Source organism: Syngnathus typhle, linkage group LG21 (assembly GCF_033458585.1).
Source record: "Syngnathus typhle isolate RoL2023-S1 ecotype Sweden linkage group LG21, RoL_Styp_1.0, whole genome shotgun sequence".
NCBI classification, from domain to species: Eukaryota; Metazoa; Chordata; class Actinopteri; order Syngnathiformes; family Syngnathidae; genus Syngnathus; species Syngnathus typhle.
In genome coordinates, this window is record NC_083758.1 from 7907272 (window position 1) to 7929861 (window position 22590).

At 48.8% G+C, this 22590-nt stretch overlaps 2 protein-coding genes and 1 long non-coding RNA gene across 10 annotated transcripts in view; 1 reads left to right on the forward strand and 2 right to left on the reverse strand.

Annotated features, from left to right (window-relative positions):
- LOC133145306 (serine/arginine repetitive matrix protein 1) overlaps nucleotides 1–15007 on the forward strand; it is a 24181-nt gene extending 9174 nt beyond the window's left edge. Inside the window, exons 6-18 of one of the 5 annotated variants that reach the window (XM_061268649.1) lie at nucleotides 172–432; nucleotides 502–804; nucleotides 1281–1442; nucleotides 2343–2486; nucleotides 3458–3510; nucleotides 3667–3766; nucleotides 4958–5116; nucleotides 8491–8561; nucleotides 8634–8744; nucleotides 8934–9031; nucleotides 10537–10606; nucleotides 11409–11689; nucleotides 14227–15007. In XM_061268649.1, coding sequence (XP_061124633.1) covers nucleotides 172–432; nucleotides 502–804; nucleotides 1281–1442; nucleotides 2343–2486; nucleotides 3458–3510; nucleotides 3667–3766; nucleotides 4958–5116; nucleotides 8491–8561; nucleotides 8634–8744; nucleotides 8934–9031; nucleotides 10537–10606; nucleotides 11409–11689; nucleotides 14227–14251 — 1838 coding nt within the window. In that variant the 3' untranslated portion in view covers nucleotides 14252–15007. Of the gene's footprint in view, nucleotides 1–171; nucleotides 433–501; nucleotides 805–1280; nucleotides 1443–2342; nucleotides 2487–3457; nucleotides 3511–3666; nucleotides 3767–4957; nucleotides 5117–8490; nucleotides 8562–8633; nucleotides 8745–8933; nucleotides 9032–10536; nucleotides 10607–11084; nucleotides 11153–11408; nucleotides 12048–14226 lie in introns of those variants that run through there. The other 4 variants (XM_061268652.1, XM_061268650.1, XM_061268653.1 and 1 more) reach the window with 4 other exon arrangements.
- On the reverse strand, nucleotides 13002–13879 carry ascl1a (achaete-scute family bHLH transcription factor 1a). Its single transcript, XM_061268658.1, has one exon. It carries the CDS (start codon nucleotides 13567–13569, stop codon nucleotides 13015–13017), a length of 555 nt encoding a protein of 184 aa, XP_061124642.1. The 5' UTR covers nucleotides 13570–13879; the 3' UTR covers nucleotides 13002–13014.
- A 3405-nt stretch (nucleotides 15008–18412) lies between the features above and the next one.
- Nucleotides 18413–22364, reverse strand: LOC133145531 (uncharacterized). 4 transcript variants are annotated; one of them, XR_009710928.1, is made up of 5 exons: nucleotides 22281–22364; nucleotides 21532–21585; nucleotides 19862–20233; nucleotides 18780–19443; nucleotides 18413–18588 (listed from the first exon to the last, which is right to left on the reverse strand). It is a non-coding gene; the product is annotated as an uncharacterized LOC133145531 (long non-coding RNA). The 4 variants fall into 4 exon arrangements; XR_009710930.1 differs by lacking the exon at nucleotides 22281–22364 and adding an exon at nucleotides 21742–21923; XR_009710931.1 differs by lacking the exon at nucleotides 22281–22364 and adding an exon at nucleotides 21805–21884.
- Nucleotides 22365–22590: the final 226 nt, after the last annotated feature.

Here is a 22590-nt window from a genome sequence, read left to right on the forward strand (position 1 = left end):
ATTTGGGAACGGCGACAGCTGCTCCCGCAGAGTTTTTTCTTTTCCCGCCTTTTGTTGGCTCGCCCAGCAGGGGAACGAGCGTTCGAGGCCACTGGGAACGGCCATGTCAACCACAGATGAGTCGAGCGGCGCAAGAAACAAAAAGCTTTTCATGTCGTTTTGTCTTTGAAGGCTCCGGCCACGGCCAAACCCACGGGAGAGCGCGTGAAGGCGTCCGATATGCCGTCGCCGGCCGACCTCCCGTTCCGCCGTCATCCACCATCGCGAGACCACACAGCAAAGTTCCCAAAGATGGACGCCGGCCAGCGAACGGACCCGAAGCGGGAGAACCCGACGGGGAATTCTGCTTCAGTCCGAGCGGGGCCAAGCGTTCCGAGGTCTCTTCAGACTTGGGTCGTCCGACATCCGGTCTATTCAGCGGCGTCACATCTGGTTAGCTTTAGCTTTAGCCTCCTTTCTGCTCATTTTGCCTTTCCATCAACTTTGTGTCTCATTTGGCAGGAGATCCGAGGCAACCGTCATCCGCATCACCGGGCCTTCCCGAACGATCCCACCGTCGACCGACTCCTCGGAACGCCTTGGTTCCAATTCACGCCGTCCCGCCCGAACTGCCTAATGTCGATGGTTCTTCGGAAAAGCCCGAGGACACCTTAGAAGGTGCCAGAAGTTCCTCCACAGACGCCGTCCCACCGTTGGACTCCCGTCGTGGTGTCTCTGCACTGAGTCCCGTTTTAGCGAGCAGGAGAACCCCCTCTGCGGACCCCCGGCGCTGGCCCGTGCTGCCTCCCATTCCCCCCTTGAAAGGTGGGCTCACATGCTCTTCATTTTCCACGAAAAATTGTCAAGTTTCTTGATAAACCGTTTAATTGAAGGCTCCGTCGGGCCCCTGACATCTGACTCCTTCCAGATCTCGGTGAAAGGAGGCAAACAATGTGCAAATTGTGTTGGGATTTTCTCTCTCGAGCAGGGTGAGGGGCGTCGAGGGGGTCTGGTGGTCCGAAGCCATCTTTGGAATATTAGAGCAATCCAATTGCCCCCGCCAGCACCAAAATTCTGCTCAATTCCATCAAAATGGAGTTTGGGGAGCAAAGTGAGATCAGATAGCGAGACCTTTGAGTGCCTGAAGGACGGCGGACCCCGGAAGGCTTCCCGCTCTAGATCTCCCCTGCGATAACGACACCTTAGATGACGTCCTCGGGGGAGAAGCTCCGCTCCTTCACCCAAAACATGTTTAGCCGAACACACACGATGTACATTCAGCTCATCTCTGGTGGTTGCAGGTCGCTGCGGCCCGACGACAAAGTCACTGGACTCAGAAGTCAGTGGCGTTCACCGCGACCCGTTTGAGGAAGCGGACGCCGTCGCCCCCTCGACGCCTTCGCCCCGCTCGTCTCTGGACCGAGCGGCCGACTCGACGGGCAGCGGAGATCGGGATCGGCGCGGTAAGAGAAGACTTTAATGGCACAAAGTGTTCATCAAATGGGCGCGTCTGCCGGCGACGGAACTCGCCGATGATCGTGATGATATTATGTGGTGATGTCATTTTGAATTGATTCCGTTGAGCTGATTCCGTGTCAATTAGCCACGCTCGCCTCCCTCCAGATCATCGGGGGCGAGCAAGCCAGCTCGTGTATCCAAATGAAGACTTCCCTCCTGGCTAATCCCCGACAAGGTGGTTAACCCGCTCGCTTGTCTGACCCACCCGACCTTCGACCCCCAGGCGGTGGAAGGATCAGGGTGGGCCGCTGCCACAGCGACCACAGTGTCAAGCAATCAACTCACGGGGGGGCAAACCTTCCCCCTCCCCTCCAAAATATGAAGTAGAAGAGGAAAGTAAATTCTTCCGCATTTTTCGATTTCCCCGATGTTTTTTTTTGAGTGTGATTCCAAATTGGATTGCATTTTTGACTGGACAGTGGGTGGTAACGGCGGGATTAGCCCCCAGATTAGCACTTGGCTGAGGCTGCTAAGTGTCCACTTTCTGGCTAATGATGAAGCGGCGGCAAGTGTGGCCGTCCGTTATCCCCGGGATTTCCTCTCGCAAAGTCCACAAAGCTCGTTGCCACCATGACACAACAAATCCATATCTCAGGGGACTTTCTCTTCCCTTCCCGCATAGTTGGTGGCTACGAATTCCACCTCCGCACCCGTCCAAAGCGGGTCGGGACGGATTTGCATGGGCACCCTGCCACACCGATCCGCATTTAATCGGGTGTGATGTGCGTGCGTAGTTTCCCATTCCGGTTTGACGAGTCGGCCCAAAATGAACGTCGATTTGGCGACTGAGAATGTTTCCTTTAAATTCAAATCAATCAATAGCTTTTCGACTTGTTTGTTTGCAGGCCGCCGTTTGTCGTCGGGGGATTCGGGCTCGCTGGCGCGTGTGCGCCTGCTGCTCCTAGAGCGTGGCATCACGCCCGAAGGCACGCCTGACCTGGCGCCAGGCGAGCAGGACGACGTTTGTGATGTCACGGCCACCTCAGAAGGTTTTGCCTCACGCTCAGCAGTTTTGCATAAAATACATTTTGTTTGTGATTTACGGCAGTTTCTATTTTTGTTCTCATTTACCGTCCATGTAAAAAAAATGAAAAAAAAATATAGAATATCTTTTTCAAATCTTCATTTCGATTAATGATTCTTTTCTTCTCAGTAATTTGAAGTTATGCAAAAAAAAAATGAAAATTCGATGTCAGTGCCATCAATCTCAGCCAGACTTTTTCGACAGTTTGCAGGTGTGTGCATTTTTTGTGTGTTTTTTTTTTTTTTTCTTCAGCAGAAGGGGCGCGTGGGCTTTATTGGCAGCGTCTCAAACGTGCCCTCCCTCTCCCCGAGCTTTAACCGATATTCGTAAAGATATTCATAAAGATCAAACCGCCGCCGTCGATCATTAACCGCGGAAAGTCCGACACACATAGATAAACTCTCCTTTATGGGCTTGTAAAAAGGCCAGAAAGACGCCGGGCGGGGTTCAGCGTGCCTTCGGAGGCGTCGGCCGGCGCTGCCAGCCCCGAGGCGGCGAGCATTTCGGCCAATCAGAAAGCCGGGAGAAAAGAGAATGACAGCTACCTGTTAGCATTTCTACAACACGTCGCGGGAAATGCCCTCACCGAGCGATGCCGCAGTGTGACCTCGGGGAAAAAAAATAATAAAATGCCGCAATCGGCGACTTCTCCAATTTGGACTAATGTTGACAATAAGCTTTCCCCCCCCCCCCCCCCCTCCTCCTTTTGCGTCCAATGTTTGCACCTGGCAGGCTCCCGCAGACAGGTGCTGCTCTTTGCCGCTCGCTATTTGCTAACAATACACACGCTGTGCGGCCTCACTCATATCTGTGCACACACACACGCCATCACAAAAGACAAGTCGGCGTGCGTCAGAGACAAGCATTTATGTACACACACGCAGACACACACACCTGCCTGCCTGACACGACCTCACACAAATGACTTCCTGTCAGGTCCCACGGGGAGTCCCGACTCATTCTGGAAGGTCCCGGAAGCTGACGAGTCGGTGAGTGACCCCCAACGTGTTGCGCGATTGCAAATGATCCCACATTCCACCCCACGTCATCATAACTTGCACTCAGCACAAAGGAAATGATTAGAATGACAAAAAAAAAAAATGGAGACAATCATGAAAAGCTATCTGCTGTGTTTGTCCTTCTAGGATTGGTCGCTGGGAGCTTCCAGGTCTCCTTCGTCATGCCTCCTAAGCGCGACGCCGTCATCTGACGGCTTCCCGTCGGGGTCCTCCTCGCCCGAAGAAGGTAGCGTAGCACTTTTCTTTTTTTTTTCCCACCACATCACATTTCCATCAAGCGTGCGATGCGCTGAAAGCTCTCCCGGCTGCCGGTGGGCGGGGCGAGTTGCTCATCGCCCATCGCTCTCCTCCGGTACACTTAAGCCGGCCTAATCCTCGGCGTGTATCGTCTTCGGCTGCCTACGTGCCGTATGGTCCAAGCCGAGGCAAAAGGTCAGCTGTGCCCCCTCCGCCCACCTTCTACAGCAAGGAGTTTCCTTCCATGCTTGAAATCCCCAAAGATTCCAAAATGCGCTTTCCGACCAGGACAAGAAAGCGAGATCTGATTTCGCTGTCGTCTCAAAGCGGTTCATTTTCCACTCGGCCGAGTCTCGAACCAGCTGCGGCCGACTCGCCACCATCCGACCTTTGAGCTCATCAGGAATTCATAGGTGGACTAATCCTCGGGTGCTCCCAAAACGCCCCTCCCCGGTTAGCATTCAGCTGCTAGCCACCAAGACGTTATCGCGGCCGTCCACAAAAGAGCGCTAATCTGAGTTGTCCGATTAGCGGCGTAAGCGCGAGACCACACACTGACAGCGTTGCCGTGCCGCCATTGTCTGCCGCCCCCCCCAAATCCTCCGGTGGTTGTTGAAGCCCCGCCCACATGGCTGCCGGCGCCTTTGATTGGCACTTGTCAGGCCTGATTGAGAGGCCCATGAATAATCATCGGCGCATTCTTGCAGGGGGCGACGGCGCTGGCTTGAATAGCCCGGGTGCCGCCCGTTGTCCCGCCGCCGCCGCTCATCCTTTTGGCAAACAGGCCAAAACGAGTGGCAGCGCCTCGCCCCGGCCTGCGTGAGCCACACGGGCGCCCTTTCGACCCTAGCTTAGTTCCCAGCGTGCCATCAGGTTTGCGTGGCCGCATGCATCATGTTTGCTCGGCGCGGCGTGCAAACGACATCGCTCAATCTGCCCTTCCTGTCGTCCCCGGTTCCGGCGTGCCGGATGGCCGGCGCCAAATGAGTCGCGGCGCCATCAATCGGGGCGGCAGAGCTTTCAAGGACGTGCGTGTGTCGACGAGAGGATGCCCGACTGAAAAGCCGGATGTGAAAAATGTGCAAATGTGAAATTGTCAATGAAAACTTGAAACTTGATGGAATGTCCTGAATGCATTTTTAACAGTGTAGCATTTATTTTATTTTTTTTATGCATCCAGGTTTTGATGCAGATCTTGGATCCCAGACGGCGTTAGAGGAGGCGAAGCACTCGAGTGTAGATGCAAGGAAAAGCAAAGTCCTCAACATGCTTTACAAGATGGCGGAGCCCTCCAAGCGCATCCCCGCCGACGCTCGCGTCTGCTCCGACTTTGACGACTGTGAGTCGGTGCCATTTCCCACCTTGGTTAGAAGAACGTTTCAAAATGAGCGAGGTGCTTTACCCGAAATCAGGTCACCAAAATATTACAAATAGTTCCCGGAGCCAAGCAGTCTGCTTTCATGCAAATGAATAGTCTGGATGTTTCAAAACAAACGTTTTGGGACATGTGTGTGCGTGTTTGCACTGTACGTACACTTAGTGTGTGTGTGTGTGTGTTTGGAGTTGTCGTTGGAGAGTGCACAGGGTGTGTCGTATTTACAGAGCGTTTGCGGGTACAATCTGTCATATCGTTTTTTTGTCTTGTCTTGTTTTTTTTTGTTTAATGTCGCGTGCGTCCTCACACACACACACACACAGAGTTTGTGTGTGCACACGTTGGGCCGCTCACATCCAAACACTTGTGGCGGCGGCCCCTCATTAGCGCTGTGAAAGGGCCTAATTGCATGGACCCGAGTTAAGGACAAAAAAAAACAGACAAGCCGCGCTCGTCCATTCATTTGCCCGAGCGTATACGCAGCCAAGTTAACAATAGCGGTTAGGCAAACATTACCGTATTTTCCGGACTATAAGGCGCACCTAGTAACATCCAATTCTCTCAAAAGTCGACAGTGCGCCTTATAGTCCGGTGCGCCTTATATATGGACCAAATTCCTAAATTTAAACTGGCCCAAAGTATTGTGTCATGAAATCAATCATAAGTGGCCCGCTGAAGGCTATGAATCATAAATCAAAAAGACTATGGATCATTATTTTGTGATTGTAGTCATTTGTTGCGTCTGAAGTTGAAATAAAAAAGATAAAATGGAGAATGATTTGATTTGGATTAAAAATCGGACATGATGCATTATAGTCCGGTGCGCTTTATAGTCCGGAAAATACGGTAATCCCTGCTTCCAACCCAGCGTTTTGATTGGACCGGCGACGTGCTAACGAGCCCAGTGTTGATGCGCTGCAGATACAGTTAGCATGTCGTGCTAGCAGCTAACTCTGATACGAAGGCTAAGTCCACTTTTTGTTGGGCGGGATGAAATGTAGCGTGACGTTTAGTGCTGGCGGTTCCCCTCTAAACTGTTGTTTTCCTTCTTCCCGCCGTCTGTTGGTGTGGGCGCCCTGCAGCGCTTTGGAGTTTTGCATAGCTAATTGGGCGCCACACGCACTTTACGGTTGTTGCTCGGTTGCTTGGCGATGACAAAAAGAAAAAAAAAGTTGAGATCTTTAATGCTCGATTAATAGTCAAGCGAGTTGTCTTCTTTTTTCCCCCCTGTTGTGTCAACAACTCGCAAACACCTGGCGACCTCGCAGTCAGCCTCACTTTGGCCCCGCCCACTCGCTTCCGACTTTTAACCGAAGGGGTGGGGGGGGTCACCTCGGCGTAATTCAAGCAGATGAATGGAGGCGCGTGCATCCAGCTCCACGGTTCTTTTATGTGCGCCGTGTTTACCGTCACTCGCCATTGACGAGCGGCGGACGGCGTGCAAGATGGCCGCCGCTCCTGTCAAAAGCTCCAAACGGGCCACAATGGGCCTCGTTGACGGCGCCGCGCTAAGGAGCGGCCTTGTCATAATAGGCCGTGATTTGGCTTTTGTGGAGGCTATCGGCGCACATCTGTTCCGCCGGCGTTCAGGTGGGCGTGCGGCGCCGTCTGATTGGTCGGCGGAGGGGCGCGTGTGCGTGCGCCGCTAACTTGTGGTTTGTGGCGAGGCCGCGAGCGTGGCGGCTACGTGTGGCTTTGTTTGTTTTGCCTTGCCGGCGCACGCACGCTAATAAGTGCACACAATCGCACAAAGACTCGAATACACACCTGCGCACGCTCTTGTGCAAACACACTCCGATCGATTAATTCCATCGAGTCGCTTTTTCATTCCAATATCAATACGTCACGTGTCGACGCTGGCCGCTCTCGATTGTCACTTTTCGAGCCAAAGTAGGTCGGTGACATTCTCCCGCTATTAGAAATAAAAAGTGGCGTGGGGTGTGTGGGGGTCGCCCGTGCTGAATGTGAGCTTTGTTGAAAGGCATTGTGGGACACTTTGGCTACAGTGGCCATGAGGAGCGGCAAACAAAAGTCTACCATTAAGCACACACGCGCACACACAAAAGCGGACTATTGTCCACTTTGTTGCGTGCGTGTGCGCAGCCAAAGGAGGTGGCGAATAAATCCCGCTCGCCGCCATTTGTCATCAGCCAAGCCAGCAAGCGCTCAATGAGCCGCTCGTGACGGACGATCATCCCGCCGTGTTTTATTTCCTGTTCGTTTCACTCGCAAGCCAGGACCCCATCCGTAGCCGTCCGCGGCCGTGCCCGCACGACAGCCAAACAAACACGGGGCTCGCCGCCGTCTCGCCTTACAGCCTTTTTCCTCGGGCTCGTCTTTCCCCATTCACTCGTCTGGCTGATGAACATTTTCTGCTCGGCTTGACAGCAAAGGCGCAACCTGCGCTGCTGCTGGGGGGGGCGGGGGGCAAGCGAGAAAAGGCGTCAGGCGCTGGAGTGGAATCAGATAAGACTCTCAGGCGGGAGCTTTTCCAGGCCGGCTTTGTCCCGCCGCTGGTCCTCCCTCGATCTCTCACTCCACTGCACACCCCCTCCCTCCCTCCTTCCCTCGCCCCCCGAGACGAACGGATCCGAGGGCCGAGCAGGTAGTCGGCTGACCTGTGAGATATTTGCAAACAGATGCTGGAGCTTTTTTTTTTTTTTGATCCATCAGGCTTCAACAAGTCAAGTTGACTGCACGCCAATGTCGCACTCTGCATGACAAAAGAGGAGGCCCGCTTTGGATGAGAACTAAGCTGATAAATGGCCCGAGCTGCACAAAGCCCGCCGGTCCAGAGGTTTAAGTCAGACGCAAGTGAAATCAACTCTGTCGCCCCAGCCCACCCCAAACGGGCCATGAATACGACCTTCGTGCAGCACGGTCACTCTCATCTGCTAAATTGAAGTGGCAGCAGCTTACCCCCCCCCTCTCGCTCGCACCTTTAGGGAGCGTCAACAAAATGACAATCCCAACACGATCAAACGCTTCCTCCTGATTGGAGTGTTTGAAACGTCCTAATGAACTGCGCGGCCATTGCACGTTTCTCTTTGGGACTCGGTGCAAGATCATGAATGAATTACCATATTGATGATGTGCTTTTCCCTCTTGGGAATCGGATCAGGAATCTTTGCCCCGGCTTCCCCTGTGACTCCTCCGACATCTATTAAGCTGCTTTTATAGACGGAACCATTAACCCTCTCACACACACGCACGCCCCGAGGCCAACTGGATCCACTCCTGTGAACCGCTCGCCCCACATTGTCCCGCCCGCCTGACCCCGTGTCGGCCATGTTGCTGTCCATAGAAATGTCACGTCTGTCCTCTTGTTGTTTTTGCAGTCGACTTTTTGGCAAAGTTCTGCATCTTCAGTCCGGAGAAGCTGGAAGAGTACAAGAGAGCCTTTGAAGAGGTACGTTGGAGAGAAAAAATCTGGCAAAAGTATTGGGACACCCCTACTGGAATGTTGCACGCGTGTTTGCAGGAAGACTCGGACGGCGACGGTTACATCTCGTGCGTTCAAGTGGTGGACGCCCTCAAGGGAATCGTCCCGGCTGAACTTCTCTCCGAAGAGGAGGAGATTTACGTTTACAGGGTTTCATACATTTTTCCATGTTTTATGGCAGATTTTGGAGGAAACATTTTTATGGGTCTGGAAGTTAGAATCATAGCTTTGCTAATGTTTGTTAGCCTGCCAATGGCGTTTCCCATCCTATGTTAGCGTTATGCTAGCAGAGTGGCGTTAGACTTAATGTGTTTCAAGATCAAATTTCTTTTCTTGTAGATCCTGGCCCTGGTGGACTTCCGCGTGACAGACGGCCTGGTGGACGTGAGACTTTTTGCCGTCGTCGCCAGCCTGGCGCAAAAGATCGCCGCCATGGAGTGAGTGGCTCACCCCGCCATAAATAATCATTCATTTTCTCAACTCATTGTCACGGTTCGTCCAATCACCTTGGTGGAGGTAATAAGTGCAAACTGTTGTGGGCTGGAAAAGTGAAGAAAAAAAAATAAATCATGTGTGCCGTCCTTGTGCTGCTCCCCGTGTGCGCTTGCGCAACATTCCCACACACAGCGCCGTCTACTTGCCCTGGGGGTCTTTGCGGCCTCCGAGCCGACAGGGGTCAAGGCCCGCCGCCAGTGCCCGGCCCACCGCCATGAGGGCTCGCTCTCAGACGGTCACGAGATTTACGACCGTCTCGTTGGCACGTCCCGGGTTGGGAAGATCGGCGTGACGCGAGGCCGCGTGCGGAGATGAGCGCCCATGATAGCGGGCAGGAGGGAGGGGGGAGAACAATAGGATCCTTCTGCCGACAGACCTGGTCTGGTCCGGCTTGGCCCGGTCCCGATCCTCTTACCTGTGGCTAATCCCGCCGCCCTCTAATCCCGCTTTACGTGCGAGCTGCAACTGTACTTCCACAATCGGCCTTTTCTTTCAGGCTCGCCGCCCTTTGAAAGCTGAGCGGGCGGGCGTCTCCAATTTGCATCGATTGTCCAAAAACGTTAAGAGGGCAGCAGAGCCACAAAAATCTTTCTGTTTGCTAAACTTCACCGAGCCCAAGTGGAGTCACATGACCCAAGTTGTCATCGGTACTGCCAAAATTCAAATTAGGCCACGAAAATTGGGGGGATTGCAAAAGTGACAAGTCTGCTGTGCTAGCCTAGCGGGAGGCCCGGGAAGGAAAATGGGTTAGGTTGCTCCTAACACACATGACCCCGAAGCCCCCCCCTACCCCAACTCACCCCCCAGCTTGGTTTGCGTGAGCCATTGTCACACCAGCGTCGTCAGCACACGCTCGCGTTTGGACCTCTAAGCAAGTGCAATTAATGATCATTAGCTACCCTGTCCCGGCTCATCCACGTCACGCCCCGCCTCTTGCTCCCCCACATGGCAGCCAATCACGGCGCAGGAGCGCTGAAGCATAGCGCACTTGCTGGCCCACGTCCGGCCAGGAGGGGCTTCTTTGGGAATTTTGGGAAAAGTTTTTTTTAAGTAAAATCTGCAAAATATTAGGAATTGTACTTTTCTTTATTTCATTTTTTTTATTGTTTATATTGTTTTTTTTTTTTTTTTTAACTTCATATCATAATAAACATTGGGTGCATCCCAGACATTTTTTTTTTCACCTACTTCCCCATTGTTTCGAACTGTCCCGCCAAACCTACTTTTTGGTGTCACCCCCTTCCTCCCCTCGCACCCCAACAAGAGTTCCCCGACTCCCCCCCCCCCCTTTCCCAAAGCAGTTGTAGCCGTTATTGTGGCGGGATGTGTGTGTGTGCCCGCGCATTGTTTGGCGGGCAGGCCGTGCTGAGCAACCACAATGAACTCACAACCCTTTACCATCACCTCCCTCCCTAAAAGTGAGCTGTTGTCCTTTTCTCTTTGCCAGTGACTTCATGAGGTCGCTGGTCACCAGCATGGACTTTCGCTCTCTCCAAGTCCGACTCTTCAAAGTCAAGGTAACGCTCGCCCGACATTGGCCCATCCTTCTCCGCCGCACAATACCTTGACTCAGCAAATTAGGTCAGGAATTTAGGTCGGGGCCCAAACAGTGAGTCGCCTATTGCGGCCGCAAAGATGCACGACTGAAAAAAAGAGGACGCAATAAACAAGCTTCCCCGAGCGGGAGAAACCCGGCCTCTGCTTTTCCCCTTTAACAGATTAGTGCAGCCTTAATCTCATTAAAGAGCTCGCCTTGTCATCGCCACCCGCACCGGCGCTCGCACCCACACCGGCGCACGCACCCGCATCTGTCCAGCCGGCTCGCAGGTAGCTTGGCAGCTTTGCAGTGGCCGAGCTGTCAGAGATAGCGTTGTTATCCTGCAGGCTTTACAGGGGGGGTGGGGGGGATTGGCTAATTGCCAAGGTGGGGATTAGTTGCACCCACTGCCCCCCACCCCCTCCCACTAACTCCCCCCCTCCCCTCCCCTCTCCTAGCAATTATTCTCCAGCCTGCATTAAGTGTGCAAACAGGTGCACTTCAACAAGAGCACAAACAAGCTGAGGTAATCTGACGCCCGGCGGACCGGCACGCTCACACCTACATAACTACAAACACACACATATGCCAACCACTTAACGTTTCATATATGTGCGGAATAATACATCTCGTGGTATTCAAGAATTGGCGTCATAAAATCCATTCAATTGGGTAGTTGATTAAAAGATTAAAAGTCAAAATCCATTTGTGTGTTGGCTTTGTGTTGACCCGACCTGACGCCGGATCGGAACGTCAACCCTAATGCAGTGCCCACTTTGCAGCAGCTTTTCCTCTTCCTGCTGGACGAGCACGGGACAGAGGCGGGCGGGCGGCGAGCTCTCATCAGCGGCGAGCAGCTGGCGCTGGAGCTGAAGGCGGGCGGCATGGGGCCGGCGCCGGAGCTCCGCACGCTCGCCCCTCTCGACCTGCTGGACTTCCTGGCCTACCTGCCGCTCTTCATGCGCATCCACACCTCGGTCGTGGACAACCCGCTGCGCGACGCCACGCAACTGGCGTCAGGTAGGCCCGATGCAAACGGAATCCAGAATTGTGTCCTCAAACAGTAAGTGAAGGTTGCTGTCTCTGGTGCTGAAATGTCAACCTTGTTCCATTGAGTCTGTGTAAAGCTCCCCTAAAATTGGACTCATTTAAACGGGCAATATATTCCCGCCCCGACGCAAAATCAAACGTGGCGGGCGAAGCAACAATCCGTCTGCAATGAATAATTTGCCCAATCAGAGGCGAGACGGCGCCATTGTTGTCCAGCGGACACGGCCGAGCTCGCCTGCCGGACCCCTAATGTACTCTGACAGACCACAGCGCGGGAATATCGCAGCCAAAAGTCTCAATAACTTTTTTCCCTCTTGATGACATTGAGCAGACATATTGGCTTGAATAAACGAAACAACAGATTTGATTCAGTCATGCTCATGTTCTGCTTGAGTAAAACTCAAATGAAACCAAGCGCTTGTTTCTGGCGGGAATTTGGACGGCCAGTGACTCGCGTGGCAGGACGCTGCGTGTCAGCAGGCACACGCCAAAAGCCTCCCGCCCCCTCCCTCACCTGTCAAACTTGGTTTGGGCTCAAACAAACCACAGAGCAAAAAAAAAGGCCCTTTTCATTCCACTCCAGAACGTCCACCTAAACGTCTTTTGGATGCATCGATGAAAAACATTTTTTAAATCTATTATGTGTCAAATGTTCCCCCCCCCCCCAAATTGCACAAACAGTAAGAGTCAGTATCAAATCATTTATTGTTGCACTATAGAAAATATGCTTCTTCTTCATATTAAGCTGATAATAACAATAATAATAATGGTTTCCAACATGGTGCTGGCTTGTTTGGACACTAGCTGCATGATAAGTTTTGATCAAGTTTAAATAAGACACGTCGGTGGTGCGTTCAGGGAAAGGATTCATAAGACACGTGACATATATATAGAATTATGTAAGCAAAATATATATACAAAAAAAGGATGCGTACCAAAAAAAAGTCTATAAATCTCTTTACATAGAAAAATAGTTGATATATTTCCAAAAAAAAAAAAAAACAGTATCAGAGCACTTGAGATGATTTCCTACGACTTGGAAGCTGTTGTGACAAAGGCTGATTGGATTTAGCATAGTTTCTTCTTCGTTCCTGTGAAATAATGTTTTTTTTTTTTGCGTGTGGTCCGCGGTCCCCCCAAAGTCTGTGTGCGTCCCCTCTCGGCGTCCTTCTTTTGCAACTGTTGCATGGGCGCTTCTTGACTCTCGGACTGGAGGCTTTTTTTTCTTTTCTTTTCCTGTGCGGGAAGAAAAGGGGAGGTTGGTTCTAATTCCAAGGAGGAGAATCGGTCGAGGCGAGACGCGTAATGGGCCGGAGACTTACCCGCGTGCGTAGGAGCTCAGAACCAGTTGGTGAAGTCGAGGAGTTCCTGCTCCTCCGGGCTGAGGGGGTCGTACGACACCTCGTCCGACGAGTAGGAGGACACGGGCGAGCCGGCCATGGAGTTCATATCAGCCGTCGCGTAGCCGTGCGCCTGCAAACCGGGCGACGACGCTTGCAGGACGCCCGCCTGGAAGGCAGCACTGACCGCGTCGTGCTCGTCCAGCAGCTGCTGCAGCGCGCGGATGTACTCGACGGCCGAGCGGAGGGTCTCCACCTTGCTCATCTTCTTGTTGGCGGCGCCGTTGGGGACGTGCTCGCGGAGGGTGGCGAAGCCGTTGTTGACCAGCTTGACGCGGTTGCGCTCGCGCTCGTTGCGACGCGCCACCGCGTGCGGTTGCTGCAGGGGCAGCGAGTAGCCGAAAGCCGCGAAGTTCAGCCGACGCTTGCAGCGGAGGAGCTCCGGGGACGACGAGCGGGGCCGCTTGGCGGACGCGGTCCCCGCGGCCTTTCCGCTCGGGCTCAACGGGATGCTCTGCGCGCTGAATAAGCAAGCGGCCGGAGCGAGCTCCATGGTGTGCCACCCCCCCCACAAAAAAATTGCAATTGAAAATCAAGTCAAGTAAGAAAATCTGAGGGTTGAAAAAAACGTTTTTTCCCCTCCCAAAGTTTTGAAGTGGCAACAAAACGCTTGTAAACAAAGAAAGTTGGGAGAAAATACTAATGGGGGAAAAAATATATAAAAAAATACTAAGCCCCCCAAAAATCCCTTTCTTTTAATTAATTACAAGTGTCTTGCGGATGCCGGTCACGTGGTTGGAGGCGTGCGTCTCTATCTGCCTGTTTGCGCGTGCGAGGTGCGTGCGTGTTGCTGTGCGAGTGGAGTGTGAGCCGCAGACAAGAGACGGCCGCTTTTCAACGGCCGTTGACGGCCTGCCGGCCGCGTGGCCACACCTTGGCTCCGCCCAGCGCGCCGGTGCGATGCGCGCGCCTGACGCGTGCCACTTGGAGCACTAAACAAACACCCTGTCACTCTGCGTCTGTGTGTGTGTGTGTGTGTGTTTTAGGGAGGGGGGGGGGGGGGGAAGTTGCAAAGAAAAAAAACACAAGTTCAGTCAAGTCGACAAAGTTCCTATTTAAGTTGAGCTGAACTGGTTGCAAAAAGACAAACGGGAAAAAATACGATGCATGAATTGAAATTCATTCGAATTGTTTTCTTCTTTTTCTCCAGAGTGAAGAGTTGCATCTTCTGCTGATGCTGCAAGGTTCCACTTTGATTGAAGCGGATCATCGTCCGGATGGAAAAAGGCGAGGGGGCCGGGCGGGCGGGCGGAATCGTCTTTGTGTGCAATTGGCTCCACTTGATAGTGTTACAGTAGCGTCCAGCAGGCGCTTTGGGAGAGTGCGGCATAATAAGACTTGTCAGTCAGGCTGGAACAAAACACAGCAAAGTGTACCCCGCCCCCCTCCCCCCTTCTGCCCCTTGCACCTCTGTCCCCCTCCCTTTCCTACTCCCTCCTTTATTCCCGTCCCTGCGTCCTGAAGAGGGATTGTAATAAATTGTGCAATTTTCTGCATTGGCCGTGGCATTCAAAATCAAGCGTGCATTGAGTGAGACCCCCACTCTCTCGCTCCACCAGTACTTTCCTTTATTTGAGCCCACCCCCCAGCCCTCTTTCCCCCCAGGCCTGCCTGTGTGTTTGGCCCAGCAAGGGAGTTTGGAAAGGAGCGTGGGTTCTATTCAGAGCCTGGCCACGTCCGGCCTGTGTGAAACCAATCCAGGCGCTCTCAGCCGCTCGCCCCGCAGTCCAATTAGCGCTTTGTGAGGACTTGCGGTGCACTCGTCCGCCCGCGGGCCCGCGGGGGCTTCCCGTGCGCCTTAATGAAGGACGTGACATCTGGGTGCCCTTCCGAACAAACACCTTGAAGGTCTCACTCGGTGTCTGGCTCACTCCAAAGAACACAAAAATGTATTTCCATCATAAATGAATAAAAATGAATGACTAATCAAACATACTGCGTCGAAAAGTCATTTGCGAATAAATCCCCAAATTAAATTGAAGTGATTTTTTCCCCCCGTTCATCACTAGAGGGAGCCACACACCATTGCAATTTGACAATCATCGTCGTTGATGATCTATCCGTTTTCTATTCACATTGTCCCTATTTTGGCAAGGCACGTATGTTATCTACTCGTCCGTCATTTTTCTTCATGTTGTTTCAAAGTAAATAGAAAGTCCACATATATGGATGGACTTCCACAGTCTCCCCTGGAGTTTGTGTTACGTCATCAAAATTAATTGATGACATCACTTGTCACATTTGAATATAAGCCCAAAGTCCTTCACTCAATAACAATTCATAAAACGTTGCTTTCGCTATTTGTATGACCTTGCTCATCTCTTTGGAGTCGCTGTCATAAAAAAAAAAAGTTAGCAAACAACTCCCTCCTGTGGACAGAAATGTCATTGCAAGACAATTCGCGATTTGGTTTTAATTGTCCATTCTGGTTTGCCGTACTGTGCCCAGTCCTGACTACTACGGTGCAGGACTAAGCACAATAAGTTCAATTTTCCTTTTTGCAGAAACACACATTCTCTGTTTAAATGATAAATGATGGCTTTCGGTTGTCATGCGATCGTGGCAAGATAACGAGTCCCTCCCTCACGTCGATACTGCTAGATGGAACGAGTGAAATGTGTTTCTCATTTGCACTTGATATTATTCGGAGCACTTTTGTCATGGAGATTTCATTTGAAGGCAAACGCGCTCTGCTCACCGGGGCAGGAAAAGGTAAACACAATAGACTGCTATTATTATTATTATATTTTTTTATTATAATTATTATTTTGCGCCATATATTGAGACTTGCTCCATTTCGACCATGTTGCGCTTATTTATTGATTTATTCACTGCTCTTATTCATTCATTGTATGTGGCTTCTTGTTTTTGCTTTTTGTATTGTTTACTTTTGGTAGTGTATTGTACATAGAGGTCGTCTGGTCAAGGATGAAAAAAGAAAAATTGACATGGTCATTTTACGCTGGGTTAAATACAAGTGAATGGGGGCACTGCCATCTTGCGGTAGCCTGGCGTCATTACATGAATGGCTTTATTTAAGGATAGTCAAAAGCCTGTATGTTTAATATCGTACGACGTACGTGTTTATTTAATTCTGCTTATGTACAATTAAATACTCACATGTTTAAGTTCTAATAACCATGTTGTAACTAAACTAAAATCATATTGTCATTAAAGAAAGAGCAATGATGAAATGGAAATGGACATGGTCATTTTACGCTGGGTTACATACAAGTGAATGGGGGCACTGCCATCTTGCGGTAGGGTAGCGTCATTACATAAACCACTTTATTGACGATAGTCAAAAGCCCATTTAATATATTAATTTAATTAATATATCATTAATTCATACTATATTAATTACATTATTATATTATATGAATAATTGCAATATAGTAATTTAATGGAAATAATAATATATAATTATTATTATATTATATATATATATATATATAATTTATATAATGATTTATAGTGGTAATTTCTGTATAGATTTTATTGTAATTACTATTAGTATTAGTATTATATATTATTATTTTCGATAGTCAAAAGCCCATTTAATATATTAATTTAATTAATATATCATTAATTTATACTATATATTAATTACATTACTATATTATATTAATTAAATTATATGAATAATTGCAATATAGTAATTTAATGAAAATAATTATATATAATTATTATTATAATATATATATATATATATATATATATATAATTTATATAATGATTTATAGTGGTAATTTCTGTATAGATTTTATTGTAATTACTGTTAGTATTAGTATTATATATTATTATTTTCATCAAATATTATTATATTATCATTTTAATTAATATTGGGCTTTTGACTATATCCTTAATAAAGCCATTCATGTAATGACACTAACTTACCACGAGATGGCAGTGCCCCCATTCACTTGTATGTAACCCAGCGTAAAATGACCATTTCCATTTCATCATTGCTCTTTCTTTAATGACAATATGATTTTAGTTCAGTTACAATATGGTTATTAGAACTTAAACATATGAGTATTTAATTGTACATTTAAAATATCATCACATAAGCAGAATTAAATAAATACGTACGTCGTACGATATTAAACATACAGGCTTTGACTGTAGTTTATGAAGCGGTTCGTGTAATGACGGCAACCTACCGCAAGATGGCAGTGCCCCCATTCACTTGTATGTAACCCAGCGTAAAACGAACATGTCAATTTTTGTTTTTCATCTTTGGCCAGACGTCCTCTATTTTGAGTACACTACCTAACAAAAACCGCCGACTTCCCTTGCCAAAATGGCAGAAAGGTTTATAACTTTACCCGGTGTTCGGGAGACAATGGTTCGAGCCCCACACGAAGCGGACTTTGAGCTAAAGTTTGCATAGTGTGAGACTCGAACTCGGTTCTCCCGAACATAAGGCAAAAGCGTTAGCCATTACACCAGTTGGTGTTCTGTATTAGCATGGTGATTTGGTAATTTTATCCAGTTCACGTCACGTATGCTATGAATACATAAAAAAACTTTGAAAATTTCAACGGCAAAATGGCTGAACGGTTCACGACTTGGGTCGGTGTTCAGCAGCCTCGAGTTCGAGACTTGCTCTTTGCAGCTTTTGCAAATTAAATAGAGCGACATATAAGAATCGAACCCGCCGCTCCCAAACTCAAGGCAAAAGCTAGAACCATTCGGCCATCCAAGATCTTATTTGCAATGGTCAAATGTTTGTAATTGAAGGTTATCCTGAACCTTTCCTGAAGATAGCTTCATGATCTGGGATGATACAAAGAATTCATTTGTCAACATGCAACGGACAATGGTCGAGGGGTTAACACCATTGCCTCCGAAAATTGCAGTTCTGGTTCGAGCCCCGAACCCTCCAACGATTTACCTTTGCCGTTTTTCTCTCGTGTTTGAAAGGTTTTTTTTTCTTTTTTTCCTTCTTTTTATAATGACGTCATCACAAAAAGAGTATAAAAGACGTCAAGAACACGAAGCTCATTTCGCACTCACCACTGACGGCGAGAGCCACGTTGCTCTGGTCCACCTGCTGCGGCGCCCGTACAACAGCTTTTAAAAGTGACAACTTTTGTTAAACCTTTCGAAACTAACTGCTTTTGCTCTCTTTCAGCGTCTAGTTGCACTTTGGGCGTGCTTCCATCATGCAAGCTCAAAGGTTTGCAGAAGCTAGCGTTAGCAGCTAACATCTTCAACGACCACCAAAACGCATTTGTTCGGCGTCCACAAACAATTGAAGCATGGAACGGTGGTAAGTACATGTACATTTTGAAAAGTGAAGCACGCACCGTGTGGAAAGATGACTAACATGATTTGCACAAACATTTAATTTTCTTCTTTCTGTCTGCAGGTGCAAACCTTCAAAACGAGCATGCATGGCCGACTGACTTTGAGTTTTAAAGTAAACTCTTTCAATCGACTGCTTCTAATTGTCTTCTCATTTCTGTCCCCAGGCAGGCCTGCATCTGGAACCGAGGGAACAGGTTGACTGCAAAATGGCAAAAATATTTTTATTAACAAGGCATCTTGTCAAATTGACTAAAGCAAACATTTGTTCTTTTTCTTTTGTCTGCAGGGTCCAAAATGGCCACCTTGCAGTCCTCTCATGGATTCATGAGACACTTGCAGGTCTACTCTTGCTCAATTTGCATGTTAGGCGGAGAATGGTTGTAACCTTACCGTGTCTTTCAGAGCAGCGAGCTGTGGTTGCAGAGACGTCCGGTGCTGCCCTCCATTCCTCACTGGTGAAACACGCACGCGTCCAAACGTTTGACACATGTCAAACATTTCACCATGTTCTTCCTCCTTTTGTCCACTAGGTGGGACCAAAGGACCTGTTTCTATAGCATGGTGAAGATCTACACGGTTTTAATCTTGTGGCATCATCAACCTCTTGTCCAGGTGACTATAAACTTGGCATTGTTTAAAAGCACTTACCCGCCCCCCTCTTCCTGCAGAGACCTTTCCAGTAAGGATGCAGTTGGAACATCTGCTACCTGCTGGCCAAAGACGAAAGCCCTCCAAAACCATGCAGAGGTACCTCAAAGTTGTCTCCATTTTCAGAGTTGACACACAAATAAAATGTACGAAATGGCAGCTTGATTGGTTAGTGTTGTGTGCAGGTGTCCATCCTGGAGAATTTTTACAACAGTTCAGAAACTCTGCCTGTGCACCAGCGACTGGCTGCTTCCACTCGACAGTAAGAAACAAAAGCAGTAAACTTAAATGGAGTCGTGTCAATGTTCCTTTTTCTTTCCAGGCAGAGGTGGCAAACCCAGGTCCAGAAAGTGAAAAGCCTGCCACAGTTTGTCTTCAGCCTCTGTGCTGCCTGAAGAGCCCTCCGCTGGTAAGGGAAGGAAAGTAAATGACATTTTAGCAAACAATCATTTGAATTACTATTTATTTTTTTTGTCCAGTGTGGATCACCATCTGGTCGTAGGGGAAGCGGAGGACAAGAGCAAAGCCACATACCAGCAGCACTGTGGTGTTTACTTACTTGGCTCTAAGGCAACCTGAGAAGTGAGGCACTTTCAATGCTCCTCATTGCACACTTATCTTTATTCCAATCATTTTTTTCTCCTATTTTCTGACAGGAAGCAAGGAACAAAATCCACTTCCTGGGTCATGCAGCCAGGAACAAAATCTGCTTCCTTGTCATGCAGCTTGCAGTACTCTGTGCCATAAACAACTCAACTTGCGCACTGGTATGTTTCATGCCAAAACATTTTCTGCACAAAATGTTGACTAAGCTTTTTACTTACCGATCACTTTTTGTCTCAGGTCCAGGCATGGAGTACCACTCGTCCCACTGGCCGACCACTCGTCCCACTGGCCGACCACTCGTCCCACTGGCCGACCACTCGTCCCACTGGCCGACCACTCGTCCCACTGGCCGACCACTCGTCCCACTGGCCGACCACTCGTCCCACTGGCCGACCACTCGTCCCACTGGCCGACCACTCGTCCCACTGGCCGACCACTCGTCCCACTGGCCGACCACTCGTCCCACTGGCCGACCACTCGTCCCACTGGCTGACCACTCGTCCCACTGGCCGACCACTCGTCCCACTGGCCGACCACTCTGCAATGAGCAGACTGCCATTCAACTTGTTACTTTGTTGTGATTATTTACTCTGCAAAAGAAATAAAGCTTTATTACAAATAATGCAAACCTTCAACTCTTCATTTTCAAACATCACAACTTAAACTTTAAAACTAAAATAATCTATTTTCTTTCCAATAAATTTTTTCCCCCTAAATAAAATTCCTGGATTTTTTTTTACGAATTTTTTTTTTTTCTAGTGAATTTTTTTGAGAAAAGGGGCGGGATCTGACTAGTATACTGCTTCATGATTGGCTGAAAACGCCAAAACTGGGTGGAGCCAGGAGAATAAAAAGCTGTGATTGGTCGAAAGGCGGGCGTGGATATGCAAATGAGGTACTCTGCGATTGGTTGGCCTAAAAGTGGGCGTGGTTTCCTAAAAATGAAGCAATTTGATTGGTCAGATGTGCACAGATGTGGAAATGCCGCATTCTGATTGGCTGTCAGAAAGTGGGCGTGGCTATGCAAATTTTGAGCCGAGCCGTGATTGGCCAGGCTGAATTTGGGCAGAGTTAGGAGGCGGGCACAGTGGCACTTAGGTTTTGGAAGGCTCTTTTCAGCTTGGATTGAGTATTTGCCTTCAGCCAGTGAACAGAGCCAAGTGTTTGACTGCTTCTCTCGCTCTCCACATGACTCAAAGTGACTGCAATTGTACAATTGCATCACTTTGACTCATGTGGAGACAGAGAGAAGCAGCAAAGACTTGTGTCTGTTGCAGTGACACTCACCTCAAGGTTGAAAACCTGTGTGCATAGTAGTTAGTGGACACTTAGGTTTTGGAAGTGGCCAACTCGAGACTTCAAACAGCACCTTGCCAATGCAGTGAGCACCAAGCATGGAAGACTTCAAATGAGCAAATTTGCTCATGAATCACAAAGACTGGCGTTCCACTTGAACAATTTATTGAATAGAAAAGCAGTTTGAAAAGGCATGGAAGCAGCTTAAGTGCTTGATGAACTCAGGTATGATGTCACTTACTTTTTCAGGGAAGGTGAGCACATGCAAAAAATCTCTCACTGGGACAAAACCTAAGTCACAGGTACTGCACAGTACCACCACCACTCTTGGACCAATTTTTCCATGACACTGACGCAAACCAAATCAGTTAAATAGATGTTTCTGACTAACTTGGTTTTCATCAATGTCATCAAAAAACACATCCAGACGAGTGTGATGATGATGATGATATTGTGCAGTACCTGGGACTTAGGTTTTGTGAGAGATGTCAGCTGCTTACATGTGCTCACCTGTGGCCCAAAGAATCAACGGGACAAGGTCCACCTTGCTAGTCACCAGAGGCATAATGCTACATGGAAAATGGGGAGGTACCTTTCGAGATATGCAGATAGACGACCAGCAGCCGACGTGGAGCCAGCCTCCAGTCTTCAAGTTGGACATGGAAAAACGTAGAAAAAAAAACATTGAAGTCAAACGTTTTCGTTGATGAGCCATTGATTGACAGCCGAGTGAGTGCTGCTTGTGGGCGTGCTAGCTAAAGCTCCACCTCTTGTTTCACGAGAGCTAGCGAGTTCCACTGACCTAACGACTAACAAATATTCTCCTTTCATGTCATTGTTTACATGTACGCGTTTACATACATACAGCAAATCGAGAGCTTGGAAAAAGTTGACATGACTCTCTCGAAAGCCCGAAAGGTAGCTACCTGAAGAGCTAGCTGCCCACTGAAGCGGAAGTGTACGGTAGCCGAGAAAGGTCAATTCAAATCAGCAAAAAGCGCGTCTTTAGCAACCTACAGAAAGGACACTCCCACATCATGCATAAAACATTAGTTCGGATAATTAAGTAAACACGCATAAAAAAAGCTCAAAAACTAGTTAAAAAGACCGGCCTTGTCAAAAAATAATATTCTGTCATAATGTTTGACTTTCATCCAAATTTGTCTTGTATAATATTAATTTGCTTTGAAAATACCTGAGTAATAAAAATGGATGGATGGATGGATGGATGAATGATGATCACAATTAAGTAGAAAGTCTCCTTTGTAATATATTGGAGTCGGAGGCGGAGTGACAAACGACGGTGCCAACGGCAGTTGTTTTAATGACATTTATAATTACCTTCATTCAACCACGGGCCGACTCTTTTCCCTTCGAGATCCTAACACAAACTCTACTAAACAGGAAAGTCCCACACGTGTAAACCATCCCACTGGAACTAGGCAACGTGAACTTAGGTTCCGGGTGAATTATGTCAACCCACTACAATATACTCCTTGTAGCCTGTACCCACAAAGAGGAGTTTCTTTGCATCGAGGTTTATGCAGAGCTCACGTAATTATAATAATTATATTGTTGCTTTTTGGTGAAGTGAATGAGTGTTCGTCTGTACGACTGGTCTTTGAATGCACCCCGCTTCAATGGCAGAACG

Coding starts and splice junctions, on each gene's coding strand:
- ascl1a (XM_061268658.1), bottom strand. CDS start 13,569: ATGGAGCTCGCTCCGGCCGCTTGCTTATTCAGCGCGCAGAGCATCCCG.